At 38.8% G+C, this 20,881-nt stretch overlaps 1 protein-coding gene across 2 annotated transcripts in view; it reads left to right on the top strand.

Annotated features, from left to right (window-relative positions):
- LOC110463700 (lysosomal acid phosphatase-like) overlaps nt 1-13,588 on the top strand; it is a 29,942-nt gene extending 16,354 nt beyond the window's left edge. For both annotated transcript variants that reach the window (XM_021518505.1, XM_021518504.1), the window contains exons 6-11: nt 208-297; nt 2,041-2,182; nt 3,040-3,122; nt 3,522-3,711; nt 11,698-11,826; nt 12,533-13,588. In XM_021518505.1, the coding sequence (XP_021374180.1) occupies nt 208-297; nt 2,041-2,182; nt 3,040-3,122; nt 3,522-3,711; nt 11,698-11,826; nt 12,533-12,657 (759 nt within the window). In that variant the 3' untranslated portion in view covers nt 12,658-13,588. The remainder of the gene's footprint in view (nt 1-207; nt 298-2,040; nt 2,183-3,039; nt 3,123-3,521; nt 3,712-11,697; nt 11,827-12,532) is intronic.
- Nucleotides 13,589-20,881: the final 7,293 nt, after the last annotated feature.

Here is a 20,881-nt window from a genome sequence, read left to right as displayed (position 1 = left end):
TTCAACACAACAAGAAATTTGAATCTTTGAAGTTTGATTTATGGAAGTTTGACTGTATTTCCCAAAATCTGATATATTGTTAATATCTTGAAATTACTGTTCAATTAAATTATAACTAGTAGAGTGTAGCCATAGAAGTTAGTAACCTTGCATTGTTATTACTGTTTTAATATTTCTTTAAATCATTGTGATGCATTTCATCTTCAGGAATTTTACCAGTTTCTGTCCAACAAGACCGGATGGGGACCGCTGAACATCACAAGCATATGGAAAATTTCAGACCTGTTCGTCTGCGAGGTAATTTATAGTTACTTTGTCCTCTCTGTGTATACACTCTTTAAGAATCACCGTGGCCATTTCTGTCATCCATGGTTGCCTTTAAGGCTTGATACATTAATACTTACGTTTCCACTTACACCACAGACCCTATACTTCTGCCAGCCATGATGTCTTTTGGACATTTTAAGGAAGGTCTGTAAATGTCAGTTTTCTTTTATATGATCCTGGTAAAACCTATTTTGAAAATAAAAACAATTCTTAGCCGATGTTCCTTATTTCATCACCCCTTGTCCTGGGGTCACACACAGACAACTTAACTAGTCTGAGTTTTTACCTTATAAAAATCAATTTACGGCAGAAAAAATATTTTAGCAGACAGGTCCCACGTTTGACCATATGATAGTAAATATAATTTTATACTTAGTTTATATAGAGATTTTTTTTTTATAGTACATAGACAAAACATTGTAATAAGCAGGTTATCATTATAAGTTAGTTCCACTCTATTCGATTTTTAGGACTAATAGGGTGTAAATTAAAGAGTGTGTTTTTAATAATTCCTGGGTCTCACACATAAGTTACAGATATAGACATAGGGAAAAAATGTCTTTCATTTTGATTCATTTTTTAATTTTCATATATGTATTTGGAAAAGTAAGACTAAAGGCATACAGTCTCAATGATAAAGAATTATATTGTTTGTATACATTTAGAATTGAGCAATTTTATGAAATGAGATCAGAAGAGATTTTAAAGTGGGACTGAGGTTTAAAATACAAATACAGGGACTGTCCGAAATAAAACCAAAGACCAGCAGGAGGTCATCACCATTCTTTTCTCTCCTTTGTTTCTTTAAGGATCCATATACCCCTGCAAAAACTTAATCTATGCACAATAAACTGTTTTTATGGCATTACTTTATAGCTTGATGAATTAGTTCTGAAAGGAGTAACTCAACCTGGCTAGACAAAAATATTATGAAGATGAAATAAACAAAACGTAATCAACAACAATGTTCTTTGAAAAAAATCAACTTGGCTTTACTAGGATTCAAACCCAAATTTGGTCAATAGTAGCACCTGGGCCCATGCAATTACTCTTCAGTTATATCCAAAGAAAATTAAATGGAGATTATATGAATTATATTCCTTTTAAGGGGGTTTTCATCGTCATGGATCTTTATTCCATGGCCATGAATTTAAAGGTAATATATTCATGGGATAACCATGGGTAAAAAAAACCATGAAATGACACTGGTTCCATGGCCATGAATAATGCCATGAATTGTTTTCATGGACAAGTTCAAGGCATTTTGAATCTTATCTTATAAAATCCATGGTCATGAATTATGATCCTTTTCAGGGTGTTTTCATGGCACATTTTCATGGATAATTTTCATGGGTAGTTGTTCATGGTAAATTCATGGGCTGGCATACAGTAGTGTTACTGTACATTCAAAAAAAACCACAAAAGAATTCTCAAGTATTTTGCTAGTCCAAATTATTCTGGCATTTCATTGACTTTTTTTTATATTGGTCTGGCTTCAGAACTTCAGCCCTCTATAACATGCGGGAAATAAGGGACCCGCGCCAGTGTCGCTCTTCAAACTGATATTTTAGAAACAAATCATCATTTTCACACACATGTCGCACATGGATCGAAAGATAAAACGTCAGAATAATTCGGACTAGTATTTTGCCTGCAGTGGAACAGGTATCCTTAAATGAACTATAGCTGCCATTTCTTTTTCTTGTACATCAGAAAGCCCATGGGATGAATTGGACAACTTGGGCCAATGAAACCTGGAAGAATGAGAAGATTACAGTGTATGAAAAGCTGCGTTATCTGGACGACATTGCATTTAGATTACTTTTTAGTGGACCGAAGAGCAGATTAAAGGGAGGTAAGACACTTCTCACATCGTTTTGGTGAGGTATAATTAACAACTTATTTTCATCATACATCAGTTTGTGTTAAATGCTTGCTTGACCAGGAACCATAATTGTTTAAAAGTTGGAAGTATGTTTACCAGTGGTAGACAAAGGAAATTGTATCATTAGATCTTTATGACTTAAGTGCAGGTAGGTGCCTCCATAAGGAAAAATCAAACACTCCCTTGTAAAAGAATTCAAGTCCTGTGTGGGAATTCTATCCCTGTGTGGAGTTTGGCGTAGGACCAGAGCACTGTTTAGGTACCTGACTTATATCCTTTCTAAACCGGAGGATGGAGTTTCATTATCTCTTCAACATATTGGAATACACAGTTAAAGGCTTCCTAGTAAAAACAACAATGCTCTGGTCAATAATATTTTTGACCTTTCTAACATGGATACTGTTTAAAGAATGTAGCGGAACTTGACTGGTAGAGCGTCCGACTAGAGTTTGGAAGGTCCAGGGTTTCGGTGCCAAATGTAACGGGAACGGAAACATGCATAGCCAGACCGAGGTTCGAAACCAAGACCCTCCGAATTCTAGAGGAATGTTAACGCTCTACCAGTTGAGCTACCTGATCGCCAACGATGGGCCCATCCAGTCTAGTTCTACTTCAAGGGCAATTATGTTTTGTTTACAGAATAATATTGTATAGGAAACTGGGTAATTATGAATTGACTGAAAAAAATAATTTGTACAGGATAATTATAAGCATCACACCTGCCAACTTAACACTATGAAAAACGTTTTCATGATATACATGTTGAGTGTATAAACAATGTTTATTTCTACAGATATCAAGTTAGATTTTTTTTTCTTTTCCATTAGGTCCTCTACTTAAAGAAATTATTGAGAATATGTGGCATCGTTTGAAAGGAGAGACACAGCCAAAGTTGTATATGCATTCAGGGGTATGTTATATAAGGCATAGCATATGAAAATCCAGACATTTATTAGCATGATTCCTGGCAATGCGAAACCCAGCAATCATTTTTACTGTGATTTAAAAGAGAACTATTGGTAGTTGAATTGTACTGAATGTGTAACACAATATCAGGCAGATATATTGTAAATCTAACTTTTGAAGTTACTCTTCAAATACATCCATCTTTTTTTATACAGCTCAATACAAATTGCAATTAACTTTTTAAAGACTAAATTCAATAATATACCTGGTTTAATGCATCTAGATGAATACTTCAGACAATTGATTTAGAACATTGCTGATTGATCATCTAAAACACTTAAATGACAAAATGTTGACATATCAGGTTGTGAAATAACGTCCCAGCTTTGATTTGTTTCCACAGCATGATACCACAGTAGCAGCCCTGCTAACAGCCCTGGGACTCTATGATCACGGCAAAAGTCCACCCTATGCTGCAATGGTAGCTGTGGAACTGAGGGAAAATACAACAGCTCAGCCTCATAACTACTTTGTCAATGTCTGGTACAAAAACACTACAGAAACAGATACAGCCTACAAACTGACTATACCAGGTAAGGGGCAGTAGATACAGCCTATAAACTGACTATACAAGGTAAGGGGCAGTAGATACAGCCTAAACACTGACTATACCAGGTAAGGGGCAGCAGATACAGCCTACACACTGACTATACCAGGTAAGGGGCAACAGATACAGCCTACACACTGACTATACCAGGTAAGGGGCATTAGATACAGCCTATAAACTGACTATACCAGGTAAGGGGCAGTAGATACAGCCTACACACTGACTATACCAGGTAAGGGGCAGCAGACACTTCCTACAAACTGACTATACCGGGTAAGGGGCAGTAGATACAGCCTACAAACTGTCTATACCAGGTAAGGGGCAGCAGATAGAGCCTACAAACTGTCTATACCAGGTAAGGGGCAGCAGATACAGCCTACAAACTGTCTATACCAGGTAAGGGGCAGCAGATACAGCCTACAAACTGTCTATACCAGGTAAGGGGCAGCAGATACAGCCTACACACTGACTATACCAGGTAAGGGGCAGCAGATACAGCCTACAAACTGTCTATACCAGGTAAGGGGCAGCAGATACAGCCTACAAACTGACTATACCAGGTAAGGGGCAGCAGATACAGCCTACAAACTGACTATACCAGGTAAGGGGCAGCAGATACAGCCTACAAACTGACTATACCAGGTAAGGGGCAGCAGATACAGCCTACAAACTGACTATACCAGGTAAGGGGCAGCAGATACAGCCTACAAACTGACTATACCAGGTAAGGGGCAGCAGATACAGCCTACAAACTGACTATACCAGGTAAGGGGCAGCAGATACAGCCTACAAACTGACTATACCAGGTAAGGGGCAGCAGATACAGCCTACAAACTGACTATACCAGGTAAGGGGCAGCAGATACAGCCTACAAACTGACTATACCAGGTAAGGGGCAGCAGATACAGCCTACAAACTGACTATACCAGGTAAGGGGCAGCAGATACAGCCTACAAACTGTCTATACCAGGTAAGGGGCAGCAGATACAGCCTACAAACTGACTATACCAGGTAAGGGGCAGCAGATACAGCCTACAAACTGACTATACCAGGTAAGGGGCAGCAGATACAGCCTACAAACTGACTATACCAGGTAAGGGGCAGCAGATACAGCCTACAAACTGACTATACCAGGTAAGGGGCAGCAGATACAGCCTACAAACTGACTATACCAGGTAAGGGGCAGCAGATACAGCCTACAAACTGACTATACCAGGTAAGGGGCAGCAGATACAGCCTACAAACTGACTATACCAGGTAAGGGGCAGCAGATACAGCCTACAAACTGACTATACCAGGTAAGGGGCAGCAGATACAGCCTACAAACTGACTATACCAGGTAAGGGGCAGCAGATACAGCCTACAAACTGTCTATACCAGGTAAGGGGCAGCAGATACAGCCTACAAACTGACTATACCAGGTAAGGGGCAGCAGATACAGCCTACAAACTGACTATACCAGGTAAGGGGCAGCAGATACAGCCTACAAACTGACTATACCAGGTAAGGGGCAGCAGATACAGCCTACAAACTGACTATACCAGGTAAGGGGCAGCAGATACAGCCTACAAACTGACTATACCAGGTAAGGGGCAGCAGATACAGCCTACAAACTGACTATACCAGGTAAGGGGCAGCAGATACAGCCTACAAACTGACTATACCAGGTAAGGGGCAGCAGATACAGCCTACAAACTGACTATACCAGGTAAGGGGCAGCAGATACAGCCTACAAACTGACTATACCAGGTAAGGGGCAGCAGATACAGCCTACAAACTGACTATACCAGGTAAGGGGCAGCAGATACAGCCTACAAACTGACTATACCAGGTAAGGGGCAGCAGATACAGCCTACAAACTGACTATACCAGGTAAGGGGCAGCAGATACAGCCTACAAACTGACTATACCAGGTAAGGGGCAGCAGATACAGCCTACAAACTGACTATACCAGGTAAGGGGCAGCAGATACAGCCTACAAACTGACTATACCAGGTAAGGGGCAGCAGATACAGCCTACAAACTGACTATACCAGGTAAGGGGCAGCAGATACAGCCTACAAACTGACTATACCAGGTAAGGGGCAGCAGATACAGCCTACAAACTGACTATACCAGGTAAGGGGCAGCAGATACAGCCTACAAACTGACTATACCAGGTAAGGGGCAGCAGATACAGCCTACAAACTGACTATACCAGGTAAGGGGCAGCAGATACAGCCTACAAACTGACTATACCAGGTAAGGGGCAGCAGATACAGCCTACAAACTGACTATACCAGGTAAGGGGCAGCAGATACAGCCTACAAACTGACTATACCAGGTAAGGGGCAGCAGATACAGCCTACAAACTGACTATACCAGGTAAGGGGCAGCAGATACAGCCTACAAACTGACTATACCAGGTAAGGGGCAGCAGATACAGCCTACAAACTGACTATACCAGGTAAGGGGCAGCAGATACAGCCTACAAACTGACTATACCAGGTAAGGGGCAGCAGATACAGCCTACAAACTGACTATACCAGGTAAGGGGCAGCAGATACAGCCTACAAACTGACTATACCAGGTAAGGGGCAGCAGATACAGCCTACAAACTGACTATACCAGGTAAGGGGCAGCAGATACAGCCTACAAACTGACTATACCAGGTAAGGGGCAGCAGATACAGCCTACAAACTGACTATACCAGGTAAGGGGCAGCAGATACAGCCTACAAACTGACTATACCAGGTAAGGGGCAGCAGATACAGCCTACAAACTGACTATACCAGGTAAGGGGCAGCAGATACAGCCTACAAACTGACTATACCAGGTAAGGGGCAGCAGATACAGCCTACAAACTGACTATACCAGGTAAGGGGCAGCAGATACAGCCTACAAACTGACTATACCAGGTAAGGGGCAGCAGATACAGCCTACAAACTGACTATACCAGGTAAGGGGCAGCAGATACAGCCTACAAACTGACTATACCAGGTAAGGGGCAGCAGATACAGCCTACAAACTGACTATACCAGGTAAGGGGCAGCAGATACAGCCTACAAACTGACTATACCAGGTAAGGGGCAGCAGATACAGCCTACAAACTGACTATACCAGGTAAGGGGCAGCAGATACAGCCTACAAACTGACTATACCAGGTAAGGGGCAGCAGATACAGCCTACAAACTGACTATACCAGGTAAGGGGCAGCAGATACAGCCTACAAACTGACTATACCAGGTAAGGGGCAGCAGATACAGCCTACAAACTGACTATACCAGGTAAGGGGCAGCAGATACAGCCTACAAACTGACTATACCAGGTAAGGGGCAGCAGATACAGCCTACAAACTGACTATACCAGGTAAGGGGCAGCAGATACAGCCTACAAACTGACTATACCAGGTAAGGGGCAGCAGATACAGCCTACAAACTGACTATACCAGGTAAGGGGCAGCAGATACAGCCTACAAACTGACTATACCAGGTAAGGGGCAGCAGATACAGCCTACAAACTGACTATACCAGGTAAGGGGCAGCAGATACAGCCTACAAACTGACTATACCAGGTAAGGGGCAGCAGATACAGCCTACAAACTGACTATACCAGGTAAGGGGCAGCAGATACAGCCTACAAACTGACTATACCAGGTAAGGGGCAGCAGATACAGCCTACAAACTGACTATACCAGGTAAGGGGCAGCAGATACAGCCTACAAACTGACTATACCAGGTAAGGGGCAGCAGATACAGCCTACAAACTGACTATACCAGGTAAGGGGCAGCAGATACAGCCTACAAACTGACTATACCAGGTAAGGGGCAGCAGATACAGCCTACAAACTGACTATACCAGGTAAGGGGCAGCAGATACAGCCTACAAACTGACTATACCAGGTAAGGGGCAGCAGATACAGCCTACAAACTGACTATACCAGGTAAGGGGCAGCAGATACAGCCTACAAACTGACTATACCAGGTAAGGGGCAGCAGATACAGCCTACAAACTGACTATACCAGGTAAGGGGCAGCAGATACAGCCTACAAACTGACTATACCAGGTAAGGGGCAGCAGATACAGCCTACAAACTGACTATACCAGGTAAGGGGCAGCAGATACAGCCTACAAACTGACTATACCAGGTAAGGGGCAGCAGATACAGCCTACAAACTGACTATACCAGGTAAGGGGCAGCAGATACAGCCTACAAACTGACTATACCAGGTAAGGGGCAGCAGATACAGCCTACAAACTGACTATACCAGGTAAGGGGCAGCAGATACAGCCTACAAACTGACTATACCAGGTAAGGGGCAGCAGATACAGCCTACAAACTGACTATACCAGGTAAGGGGCAGCAGATACAGCCTACAAACTGACTATACCAGGTAAGGGGCAGCAGATACAGCCTACAAACTGACTATACCAGGTAAGGGGCAGCAGATACAGCCTACAAACTGACTATACCAGGTAAGGGGCAGCAGATACAGCCTACAAACTGACTATACCAGGTAAGGGGCAGCAGATACAGCCTACAAACTGACTATACCAGGTAAGGGGCAGCAGATACAGCCTACAAACTGACTATACCAGGTAAGGGGCAGCAGATACAGCCTACAAACTGACTATACCAGGTAAGGGGCAGCAGATACAGCCTACAAACTGACTATACCAGGTAAGGGGCAGCAGATACAGCCTACAAACTGACTATACCAGGTAAGGGGCAGCAGATACAGCCTACAAACTGACTATACCAGGTAAGGGGCAGCAGATACAGCCTACAAACTGACTATACCAGGTAAGGGGCAGCAGATACAGCCTACAAACTGACTATACCAGGTAAGGGGCAGCAGATACAGCCTACAAACTGACTATACCAGGTAAGGGGCAGCAGATACAGCCTACAAACTGACTATACCAGGTAAGGGGCAGCAGATACAGCCTACAAACTGACTATACCAGGTAAGGGGCAGCAGATACAGCCTACAAACTGACTATACCAGGTAAGGGGCAGCAGATACAGCCTACAAACTGACTATACCAGGTAAGGGGCAGCAGATACAGCCTACAAACTGACTATACCAGGTAAGGGGCAGCAGATACAGCCTACAAACTGACTATACCAGGTAAGGGGCAGCAGATACAGCCTACAAACTGACTATACCAGGTAAGGGGCAGCAGATACAGCCTACAAACTGACTATACCAGGTAAGGGGCAGCAGATACAGCCTACAAACTGACTATACCAGGTAAGGGGCAGCAGATACAGCCTACAAACTGACTATACCAGGTAAGGGGCAGCAGATACAGCCTACAAACTGTCTATACCAGGTAAGGGGCAGCAGATACAGCCTACAAACTGACTATACCAGGTAAGGGGCAGTAGATACAGCCTATAAACTGTCTATACCAGGTAAGGGGCAGCAGATACAGCCTACAAACTGTCTATACCAGGTAAAGGGCAGCACATACAGTTTACAAACTGTCTATACCAGGTAAGGGGCAGCAAATACAGTCTACAAACTGACCATACCAGGTAAGGAACAGCCATTTAAGTTTTTAACTTCTTTTCAAAAATAGATTAGGAGATTGAATGAAAATTAGCTAGCACAAGTGTGTTTTTCTGTGTTAGTTGTCTTTCGAACGATTTTTTTTCTCTGCTTATATAATAATATTATGATATGGGAATGACCACATATTACAGCTAGTGTTTGACGCCAAATCAGCAGTCATCACCACAGATTACCGATTTTAATCATTTAAGAGAAGGTAAAAATTGTGTCGCCAAAGAATTTCACTATTTGTTGTCTTTTAATCTTCATTCTTATCATATATATGACCGACGACTCCAAATAAAACTATTTGAAGGGAGGTTATCCAATATGGCGGACCAGAAACTTGAGAACGATAACCCAAGAATGGCTTGTTCCTGCGTATAGTGCGCACCCCCTTTTTGACATGACAATATTTACAGTTGTGGGATCGCACAACGTTACACGATGTGCGGTGTGCGCACGATGTGTGCACGGTTTGTGAACGATATGTGCACGAAGTGCGAACGATAAAAAATTGGACAATCATTGCTTGCGCACATTTGTGCGGACGATGAGCGAATGTTGTGCGATAACAATCGTGGTTGGTGTAAATTGAGGAATGCCTTAACAATAAATACTGTTTCGTGCATGTGTTTAAACACATGAACTTGATTATTTAATATGTGTCTATAATTATTCTAGCTGCATCTATAAGCTTATCTTTCTCTCTATGCTTTCTTAAATTTAGAAACGATGTTTTCGGTGTTTTTTAAATAACCTAAATCGACACATGTAAAATTACAACACAGTCTCGGCAATACAGGTAAACATAGCCACTTTGTACCTGTACCTAGACCGTAGTTATCCCCCGCCCGGGGCACTTACGTAACTCGCCAAGGTGTGAAAACCAGGTGAAGGGGAGCTATAGACCAAAACGAATGCAAATAACAAATACTTAACATCCAGTTGTGTTTTCATAACGGTCATACAGCATATATCACTTATCAGCTCTATGTGTCAGGCACAGGCCAGGTAAAACTCTGGTCACTCATCAAATTGTTATTTACCTGTTTTGTTACCTAGAAACTAAACCCATTCTTGACAGTCTTACGGTCACTGTAACACGCATTGTAAAATTGTACATAATCTTAGTTATTGTGATGAGAAATTATAGTAATATATACAGTTTACATTATTGCATACGAGCCTTTCGTATTCTTTTCATTCCGTAATATTGATCAACAAATTGTACCAAATCACACAGATGTGCGAATAAAAGCGCACAACAGGGCGAACGATTGTTAAATCGCACAGTTGTGCGGACGGTGTGTGAACGATGTATGCACGGTGTGCGCACGGTATTTTTGATGCGTCTTGCGGTCACACAACTGTACCTAAAAACACTTTACGTGCACATTTACGGTACTGGTATATTTGATCAATATAACAGCTCTGAGGCTTCCGCAGACAATAGTTCCCTTATTCTGACCATCTCAGAAAAACAGACAAAATACCACAACTGTGGTCTGAGTGACTGAAGCAGAGGACAACAATCGGGTATCAACCTGATCATCTTTACTATGGTGTTATTGTTTTATATCGCATAATAAATGTATATATTATGAGTTATCTCTGGGTAAGGAGGGGTCTACGGGCTCATAGACCCAATCTGGTCTTTATAGACCCATAGCTGAAGGTGAAGAGTCTATAAAGACCAAAGGGGTCTATCAGCCTGAAGACCCCTCCTAACCCAGAGATAACGAATTTGTCACCCTGACAATCTTTTATTACTTTTCTGCAAAATTATAAGTCACTTTGTGAGTTTGAGTTGTACCTGACTGCTACCAAAATAGCCCCTACCGGACACCTTTTCGGCAATATTTCGGACAATACACAATCATCTTTGTTATAATCACCCCAGCGGCCCCTTCATTGCCTGTTTTGCTGAATTTGCTGTCGTTTTCGATTGCTTGTCGGCTATTTCATCATGTGAATGATTGGCAAACCTCTAATGCTTGAGTGTGTCGGACACCATCTTTGTTGTTACCCAGAGAGTTTCTAGTGTGAGATTTATCTCCCCTTGCATCTGCTTTCATAGAGCGCGGCAGAGCGGGGTCTATAGAAATATAAACCCTGTCAAGATATCTTATCAGAAAAAGTGTTACAAATTAGAAGAGTGACAAATATTAATATTTGAGTGTTGCTACATTTTACCTTGTGGTCATAAAGCAGTATCTATAATATTACATCTGAATAGCTGATCACTGACTTCATCGTACAATTGAGGTCATTCTTTCAAAAGTTTTCAACTTAAAAGAAGCCAGGATTTACCATGTTAAAACTTACACATGTATGTGCTTGCTTCAGAGATACAGAAACCCAGCTACAGAATCATGATGTATTGAAGGTGAATACTATAAAAATGTAGATGTTTATTTTGTGATGTGTTTCAGGCTGCACTACTGACTGTCCATACGACACATTTCTCAATTTGACCAAAGACAAAATCCCGACAGACTGGAATAAGGAATGTGGATTGGCAGATAATTCTGGAAAAGCAAAGAAAAACATCCTTAACATGCGTAAGTTGTGTAATGGCTCCCTATATGGAGACGGGTAGGGCAACCTATATTGTTACAGATGTCATTTCAAAGATAACTACATCGTACAGCCCCACATCTGAGATGCGGATGCCCTATAGTAATCACAGTGTCTGTCTGTCTGTCTGTTTGTCTGTCCATCCTCACTTTCGTTTCTGGAGATCTTTCTGAAATTAGATATGGTGATACACTGTGTAATGAAGATGAGCAATGAGGGTTTAACAATTTTCTAAGGTCTTAAAGGTTATGGTCTTATCTTGATATCGAAATGTCAAAATGTTTTGAATTTGACATGGTAATACATTGTAATATGTTTTTGCTGTCAAGGTCAAGGTTACTGTTACTAAAAATAAATTGGGGTTGTCAGTAAGGCACATGGCCGGTCATCGCTGACCTGTCAATTATCTAGTTGCATCTCTAATAGTGCCCATGTTCATCTTTCACATTCACTCTTATTGACTATACAAAATGTTGTCTTCGAAAGGTTCCGTTTTCAATAAACATACGTTCTCTACATCTTTGAAATATGTAATGACAAAATCAAAGGCCATGTATACACCACCATTTAGATGATACAAGTTAATCATTGTCTATCCAAGTTACATTGTGATATTGATTCATTTCTGTCCACTGTCGTCATTGTGACAGATACAGTTTATTAGCTTTTCTGTCGTTTATACTTTCACAGCGACCATTGTGTCCATCGTCCTTGGCAGCCTCCTCCTCGTCTCCCTCATTGCCTTGGTGGTCACATGTGTACGGGCGCGGAAAGGAAACGGAGGATTCCGAAAGTTTGAAGATTTCAACACCTGATTCTCTGTAACATTATTGTTAGTCTTACAACATCAAAGGATTCTGTCTGAAACTTTACTATAATCATGCTGTTTATTGTTAATCCATTGCCTTTATTTTAGTTGCATGGCAATACATTCTAGGGCAAATATTGATGCTTTAACTCATCAATTTTTTTACAATGAAAAACATGTTATTTAAATGAGTAAATTGTTTGTTATGTAAGAACAAAGTGGCACTTATTCTTTTTCAATATGCGATATATGTTTTCTTTTAAAAGTGTTACCAATATATATATATATATTTTTGACTTAACTATGATACGATACTGTAAAAAAGAGAAAAATGCTGTGTGGAAATGCTCATGTTTTTCCTGACGAGTAAAAAGTTTGGGGCAAAAATTTAAAGTTGAACCTTGTTATATTGCCACCATTTTATCTAGAGTAATTTTGGCATTATAGATGGCTTTGGCAATAAATTGAGGGGATTGTATAAAGAAATTCTTAAGAAAACAAGAAAATGGGGCATTGGCAGCATACAATGTGGCAATAAAATGAGTGGCATTATACAGAGGTGTTACTCTGCACACATGAATATATATATATACACGTGGTAGATCATATAGAATCATTTCCACATGTAAGAAATTCCACTTTCACCGTACAATGGGAATTTCTTGCCGTAGTTTAACTTTTGCCATTTTTGTCTTCCATACTGCGGAAAAATGTGTTGTGATAGCAAACATTACTATAAAGCATATGATTTGTAGTAAAGTAATTGTACAATGTATATATGCTCGGGCAAAAAGAACATGGGAAAATATGTATTGTACAAGTGAAGGGCCAATTTTTTTATCGAACAACATTTTTGTTCTAAGCAGTATATATTTTTCTAAATATAGAACTTCAATTTTTGTAAGAAAAAATGAAGTTTAAGTCAAAGCAATCCTATGTTTTATATCAAACTATTTTAATTGTGTTTTCTTGATAAAGGAATGGAAAAAAATCACTCATACAAAGGTTATTCTTTATATATATAGGGTTTCTACAGGCCTTGAAAATGCCCTAAAAAACAAGGGTTGCCTTTAAAAGCCTGAAAAATCGAAAAGGCCCTTAAAGCCCCTAAATTACACAAAAAAACGTCTTTTAACTTGAATTTGAGTGAGTAATCATTAAAATATGGCTGTACAAATGTATATGAATTAAACGTTTCTAATAAGTTTATTTCAAGATTTTTCGGACGCCAACCAGTTTTAGATTTTAGTGTTGCTAAGTGTCTGTATGATGAATCTAGAGGAATCACGGTTACACATTTGGGTCTAAATATTCTGAGCATTTCCAAACGGGAGCAGATTTTAAGTCTTATATTTACTAAAAAAGGGCAGTTCAAAAGGGCCAAAGAAGCCTTGAATTTCATAGTTAAACGTCTGTGCGAAACACTGTATATAGCTTTAGGTCACAACCTACGTACGAAATATTGAACTGTGATATGTTTTTCAAATATATATCTGTTTATATGTATACTGTATATAAACAATAAAGCAGGCAGTGGGTGAATTGTATAGGTGAGATATTCAATGATAGTTTGAGTGAAGTTAGCGTCCCCGGTATATACATGTATGTAATGTGTTAATATAAATATGAAATTCATGGCAAGTGGTATAAGGTTGAAGTGATAAATTGAAGGATTTTATAAAAGATCAAATTGTTGGATGGTAATTTTGTTTTGTTTTTATATTTAAACTTGTTGAAATGTTTTTGTCTCAAATCTGCCAACAGTTGGAATTGCAAAAACAAAATCAAAAGACTTATTACATCAACTGTTTTGATTCAAATAAAGTGATGGCGTAAGTTTTCTACTTGCTCCATCAGTTGTGTTTACTGTTGTGAAGCAAAAACATTTCTGATGAAATATTCACTGACTTCATCAGCTTTGTTAACTTGTAAAGAAGAAAAACATTGCTGATGTAAATATTCCACTCACTCCACATTAGCTGTGATAACCTTTAGAAAGCAAAATAAATTGCTGATGTAAGGTTTACTCATTCCATCAGCTGTTTTAACTCACTGCTGTAAATATTATGCTATTTATAGAATGTAGTGCATGTATCTACAGCTACAAACATTATTATGATGTCCACTTGACCAGGACCAATGTGTTTGGGTGGTATGTGTCAGTTGAAAAGATCAGACATTTAATTGGATTTTTTTTATAAATTCAATATGATCTCATTATAAGTTCATAAATGTGGATTAATGTAATATATGTGCTCATTATAGGTAGAATATTGTTATTGAGGGAAGTTTAAGATTAAGATGAAATCATTCCATGTAAAAAAGTTCTTCAAATCTCAAGTTTCAAATGCAATTCATTGTCGTTTGATGCAGGTTAATTTGGTAAATTAGATCAAATTTTGTTTTTTAATTCTGATATATATCAAGAACAAATTCATGAATTTTATTCTAATTTGATGGTGTTCTTTAGGGGAGGGAAGGGCAAGAATCTGTAAAATATGGGTTCCTGAAAGAGCTGGGTTGGGTTGGTAGCTAAAAGGGGCCAACAAATAATAAATTTGCATATTTTTAAATAATCTCTCTTTTATTATCTAGGAATATTAAAATGAAATAGTGTGTTATGGGGGTTGGGTTGATGGGTAAGAGGGCCACCACATAATAAATTTGCATATTTGTAAACAATCTCGTTTTTTTTTTAGGTCACCTGAGACAAAGTCTCAAGTGACCTATTGCGATCGCTTTTTGTCCGTCTGTGTGCATCCGTAAACAATTTACTTTTTCAACTTCTTCTCCAAAACCCCTGAACCAATGTCAATGAAATTTTGTAAAAACCTTCCATGGCCAAAGGTCAACAAAAATAGCGGCTGATTTGGTCCTCAGCCCACAGGGGCCTGAGGGGTGGGGCCAAAAAGGGTCAAATTGACTAAAATTTCAAAAATCTTCTTCTCAAGACCCAGATATGGCAGAATCAAATACTCTTCATAGATGATAGGGTCTTAAGGTGCTTTACCAAAATTGTGAATTTCTTGACCCTGGGGTCTCACGTTTACCCCTGGGGAGGGGGTAAACTTTACTATAGTTTACATAGGGAAATCTCAATTTTTGACTAACATTTTTTCAATTTCCATTGGAAGTCATTCAATTTAGGTTAGCATTATCCGTATTGGATAGCAGTTTGATGGTATGCACATATCAGCCCTGACTGACCTCCCGGGGCTGATGGGTGGGGCCAAAAACGGTTGAATTGACTGAAATTTCAAAAATCTTCTTCTCAAAGACCCAGATAAGGTAGAATCAAACACTCTTCAAAGATGGAAGGGTCTTGCTGTGCTTAACCAAAATTATGAATTTCATGACCCTGGGGTCTCACGTTTACCCCTGGGGAGGGGGTAAACATTACTATAGTTTATATAGGGAAATCACATTTTGGATCAACATTTGTTTAATTTCCATTAGAAGTAATTCAATTTGGGTTAGCATTATCAGTATTGGATAGCAGTTTGATGGTATGCACATATCAGCCCTGACTGACCCCCTTGGACTGATGGGTGTGGCCAAAAACGGTTGAATTGACTGAAATTTCAAAAATCTTCTTCTCAAGACCCAGATATGGTAGAATCAAACACTCTTCACTAGATAGAAGGGTCATAACTCATTCACCCCTGAACTTTCATAATGAACTATTCAAACCTTAAAATTGGAAGAGTTCAAATGTGTCTTCAGGGGTGAATGAGTCAAGGTGCTTAACCAAAATATGAATTTCATGACCCTGGGGTCTCACGTTTACCCCTGGGGAGGGGGTAAACTTTACTATAGTTTATATAGGGAAATCACATTTTGGCCAAACATTTGTTTAGTTTCCATTTGAAGTAATTCAATTTGGGTTAGCATTATCAGTATTAGATAGCAGTTTGATGGTATGTACATATCAGCACTGACTGACCCCCCCGGGCTGATGGGTGGGACCAAAAAGGGTCGAATTGACTGAAATTTCAAAAATCTTCTTCTCAAGACCCAGATATTGTAGAATCAAACACTCTTCATAGATGGAAGGGTCTTAAGGTTTATGACCCTAGGGTTTCACGTTTACCCCCTGGGGAAGGAGGGGAGGGGGCAAAATTTATTATGGTTTATAATGACACTTGGAATATTACATGTTAATAATTCGACTGGAATTATAACCCTGAGTTGACAGTTTGATACTTTGAACATTTTGAGCCAGCCTTACCCCCAAGGGCTGTTGGGTGGGGTCAAAGGAGTCAGTGTGCTAAAATTTATTCATTTTCCTTGTTTAGAATCAGAGGTGCTAGTTTCAAATACTTTTCAGTCTTAAATATGTATGCTAGATATTGAAAAAGGTTGTTTAATTGTTTTTTTTTCACTTTGAATAATATTTCTGTTAATGTTAAAAACAAAATCAACTCTCTGTATAAATATATCAGATGACCGATAAGGCCCATGGGCCTCTTGTTTTTTCTATGAATCTTAAAATCAAATGGTGTTGTATGCTAAAAACTCTTCAGATGATAATATCATATCTTGGTGAAGTATGTCAACTAAAAGATTAGGGCACAAATATATCTCGTTCATCTTAATCACAACTATCAACTCGTTCATGTGAAGAACTTGGTAGCTGTGAGGGCCAATTACCCCTTATTAAATAGGTGATCAAACGTTCACCATATTAGTTAAGCCCAGCACTACAAGAAAAATAACATTCAAGAGTTTGTCATTTTTGTCTCGCCGCCACAAAGTAGCCGAAGCGAGACTAAGGTGTTCCTTTTACGGTGACGATGGCGGCATCAACATTAAGTTATTTCATTTAACTTAGTTTCACTGAACGTATAAGTGCTAGACCAACCAAACTTGGACCATCGATGCATGTTAGGTAGTACATTTCAACCTATGCATCAAATGCTGGATGCGGCCTACTTTTCATGATCCATTGACTTTGTCAGTATCTCCATCAAGATAAAGTTTTTGCGTTTAAGTTAGTTTCTCTGTAATGTGCATTGATGGTTAAAGAGGGGCACAGGCGAGTCATATCAATCCAAATGTCTTGTGTTATGATTGTTGATAAATTAGTCATGTTGATATCACTATGATAGAAACATTTTGTCTATTATTAGAAATTTATATTGTTAAGGTAATTATACGAAGAAAAAAAATCAATGCCGGAAAATCTGGATAACAAGTAGTGGCTTATTTCATTTTCAGTACAGAATCCTAGGCTTATTTTTGAAGCAGGCTTATTTTAAAGACAGTCTTATTGTCAAAAATATTTCGACATGAAGCAATCTATAGGTTATTTTCAAATAATTCTTTTCATATGGAGAAATTAATATTATACACTCAGGTTGTTTAATGATTTTTTTGTTAAATTGTTGCAATAATAAATCTTATGCAGTGAGATAAATATCTTTAAAATATGTTTCGGCCGACAGAGAGAATGTGCTCTTAACTGAAAGCAAATGCATATTTTCAAGTCGGGCCTATTTTCAAAGACGGTTTATTTTTTCGAGATGTTTTTGACTGCAATGAATCCAAGGCCTCTATTCAAGCTTATTATCATGATTTTAGGGTATATCTTTAAATCACATATTGCATATTCACTTTATTCCTGGTTGTTAATGATCAGGTACTAATTGTGATGGACATGTCAATTCTCAGGTTATTGTTGTATTGCTACTGCAATGATATGTGAATATGTGGAAAATATAATAATGCATTGGTTGTAAATATAGATACACTGTGTATGAAATGTGTATACTGTACTACGAGAAATTTTCGCTACCGTTATATCAAATAAATTTCAACACTGACCGATTATTTGTGCAATTACATATGTAGGCAACTTTTAAAATAACATAAAGGGAAATTTATCCTAGAGTAAATTTGTTTGAACTCATTCACCCCTGAAGACACATTTGAACTCTTCCAATTCAAAGGTTTGACTAGTCCATCATTTCAGGGTTGAAAGAGTTCAAAACATCAAGTGCAAAGTTTTGCATTTTGCAGTATATCACTTGTGTTTCCTACTCTAAACCAAAATTATAGTATTCCAGTGATCATGCCCTCAAAATGATTAGGAAATATTGTTATGGTCCTATAACACACATTATTAATGTCAAACTTAATTAAGTCTGGCAGCAATAGAAATGTGTGACAAATAGGACCATAACAATATTTGCTAAATTATTCATTATTTATATTTACATTTGGATTGAGTAGTTTTACACTTTATTTAGTTATTTCGAACAGTTAATTCTTTGAACAGCAAATCAAGTGTTGTCAAAATGAAATTCATGATGTCACAATAGAGATTGATGACGTTACAATAGCAAATGATGTTATAGTCTCACAACAACATTTGCCTTCTCAATGCATTGCAATGGAAGGATGCAGAGCAAATGTAAATATCTGATGATGGGGGACTGTTCAAATTGCCCTTGGTCCATCTCTCCGTTTAACCTTACCCAATTCTTGATTATGCTATATCTCAGGAAGTACAGGAGGGATATTTTTCATATTTCACAAGAAAATTCCCTATTGTCCATAGTTATGCTTGACAAATTTTGGGTGAGATTGGAAAAACTTATTCAGATGGCATCATGGGTGACAGGCAGCCATTTTGAATTTCGAGAGTTATAAGTTTGTTAGTGCTATTTCTCAGAAAGAACTGGCAAAATCTTTCTCAAATGTTTATTCAAAGTCCCCGTGCATGGTCCCTAGTTTGGTAGTTATTCATATACAATTTTGGATCTGATCAGAAAACGAAAACTACCGATGAGTGGCCATCTTGAATTTAACGGGTTACAGTGCTTGAGCATCCATTCTCAAAGAAAGTGTTTGAGGGATCTTTCTCGAATTTTTACACGATTATTCGCTATTGTCCCTAAATACGCGTATCAAATTTTTAGTATGATTGGAAAACCAAGTTTTACCAACAGGCAATACCTCAAATCTTGTCAGATTGATGAACCATCTTGTCACCAGTTACTGAGTTGTCTAGGGGTAATTTTCCCTTCGGCTCAATTGGTAGAATATTCTACTTTGAATCATTAGTCCTTTGTCCGAGTCCTTGAAGTTGTGGTCTTTGTCATACTGGTCACAATTAGGTTTGACCACAAGAAATGGTAATAATTTACCCTATGTTTGTAGTGGCCATCATCATCTACCCACAATATGTCACTTTACACTAAAAGTTTATCAAGTGTTTCTACTTTCTCTTAACTATGGAAAAGTGTTATGACTTACTGAATATACCTGTGCTACAATATTCTTTTTTGTTCATGTGATTTGTTTCTTACGACTGATTAACCATTGTCGTCTGTTGATTTTCTACATTACAAATAAACATATAAATTTTGTGAATTTCTTTTTCTGTTTTGAGCCTATTTTGATATAATTAGATACCAATGTTATATCTATATACAGTGCAACGTTTGTACAACAAACATTCTAACAAACTTTGGTGGAAAAATCTTTTAGAAAGGTGTGTCATTTGCTTGTCTGGATGTAATTGGGTTCTTGAATAGTGTCACTAACTTAGTCCGTTGTCACAGGGTCCTTGAATGTCATTACTGTCAATTATAAAGGGGTCCTAAGGAGTGTCATCGACTTTGTCTAGTTTAATGTGGTCCACATGTACCTTTCATTTTTTTAAGTGAAATCGGTCCTTGAGTGAAATTGACTCTTTCTGGTGTAATCGGTCAATGAGAAATGAAATTTCTTTAAATCTGTTTGGGTCGTTAAAGAATGTCATTAATTTTGTATCCCCCGCTTTCACCGAAACGGGGGATATTAATTTGGCTTTGTCCGTCTGTCTGTCTGTCATGCTATGTTTCTGTGCAATAACTGCAACAAATGTTAACCGATTTTCTTCAAACTTGGTAACAGGGTTAAATGCTTTAAGGGCTCGACCAAGTGCGATGATCACTTTCAGCGGACTTGATTTGGCGGTGTTATGGCCCCTTGAATAACGAAAAACGTCATTATCTAACGTTTCCGTGCAATAACTGTAACAAATGTTTACCAAATTTTCTTCAAACTTGGTTACCAGGATTAAATGCCTTAAGGGCTCGACCATGTTTGATGACCACTTTAATCGGACTTCATTTGGCAGAGTTGATTAAAGAAAAACATCATTATCTGCAGTTTCTGCTTAATAACTCTAGCAAATATTAGCCAAATTCCTTCAAACTTGATAACAATGTTTGTGTTCCTCTGTC

This window comes from Mizuhopecten yessoensis, unplaced genomic scaffold (genome assembly GCF_002113885.1).
Source record: "Mizuhopecten yessoensis strain PY_sf001 unplaced genomic scaffold, ASM211388v2 scaffold10921, whole genome shotgun sequence".
Taxonomy (NCBI): Eukaryota; Metazoa; Mollusca; class Bivalvia; order Pectinida; family Pectinidae; genus Mizuhopecten; species Mizuhopecten yessoensis.
Note: the sequence above shows the minus strand (reverse complement) of the source record. Positions and strands in the feature narration are given on the sequence as shown.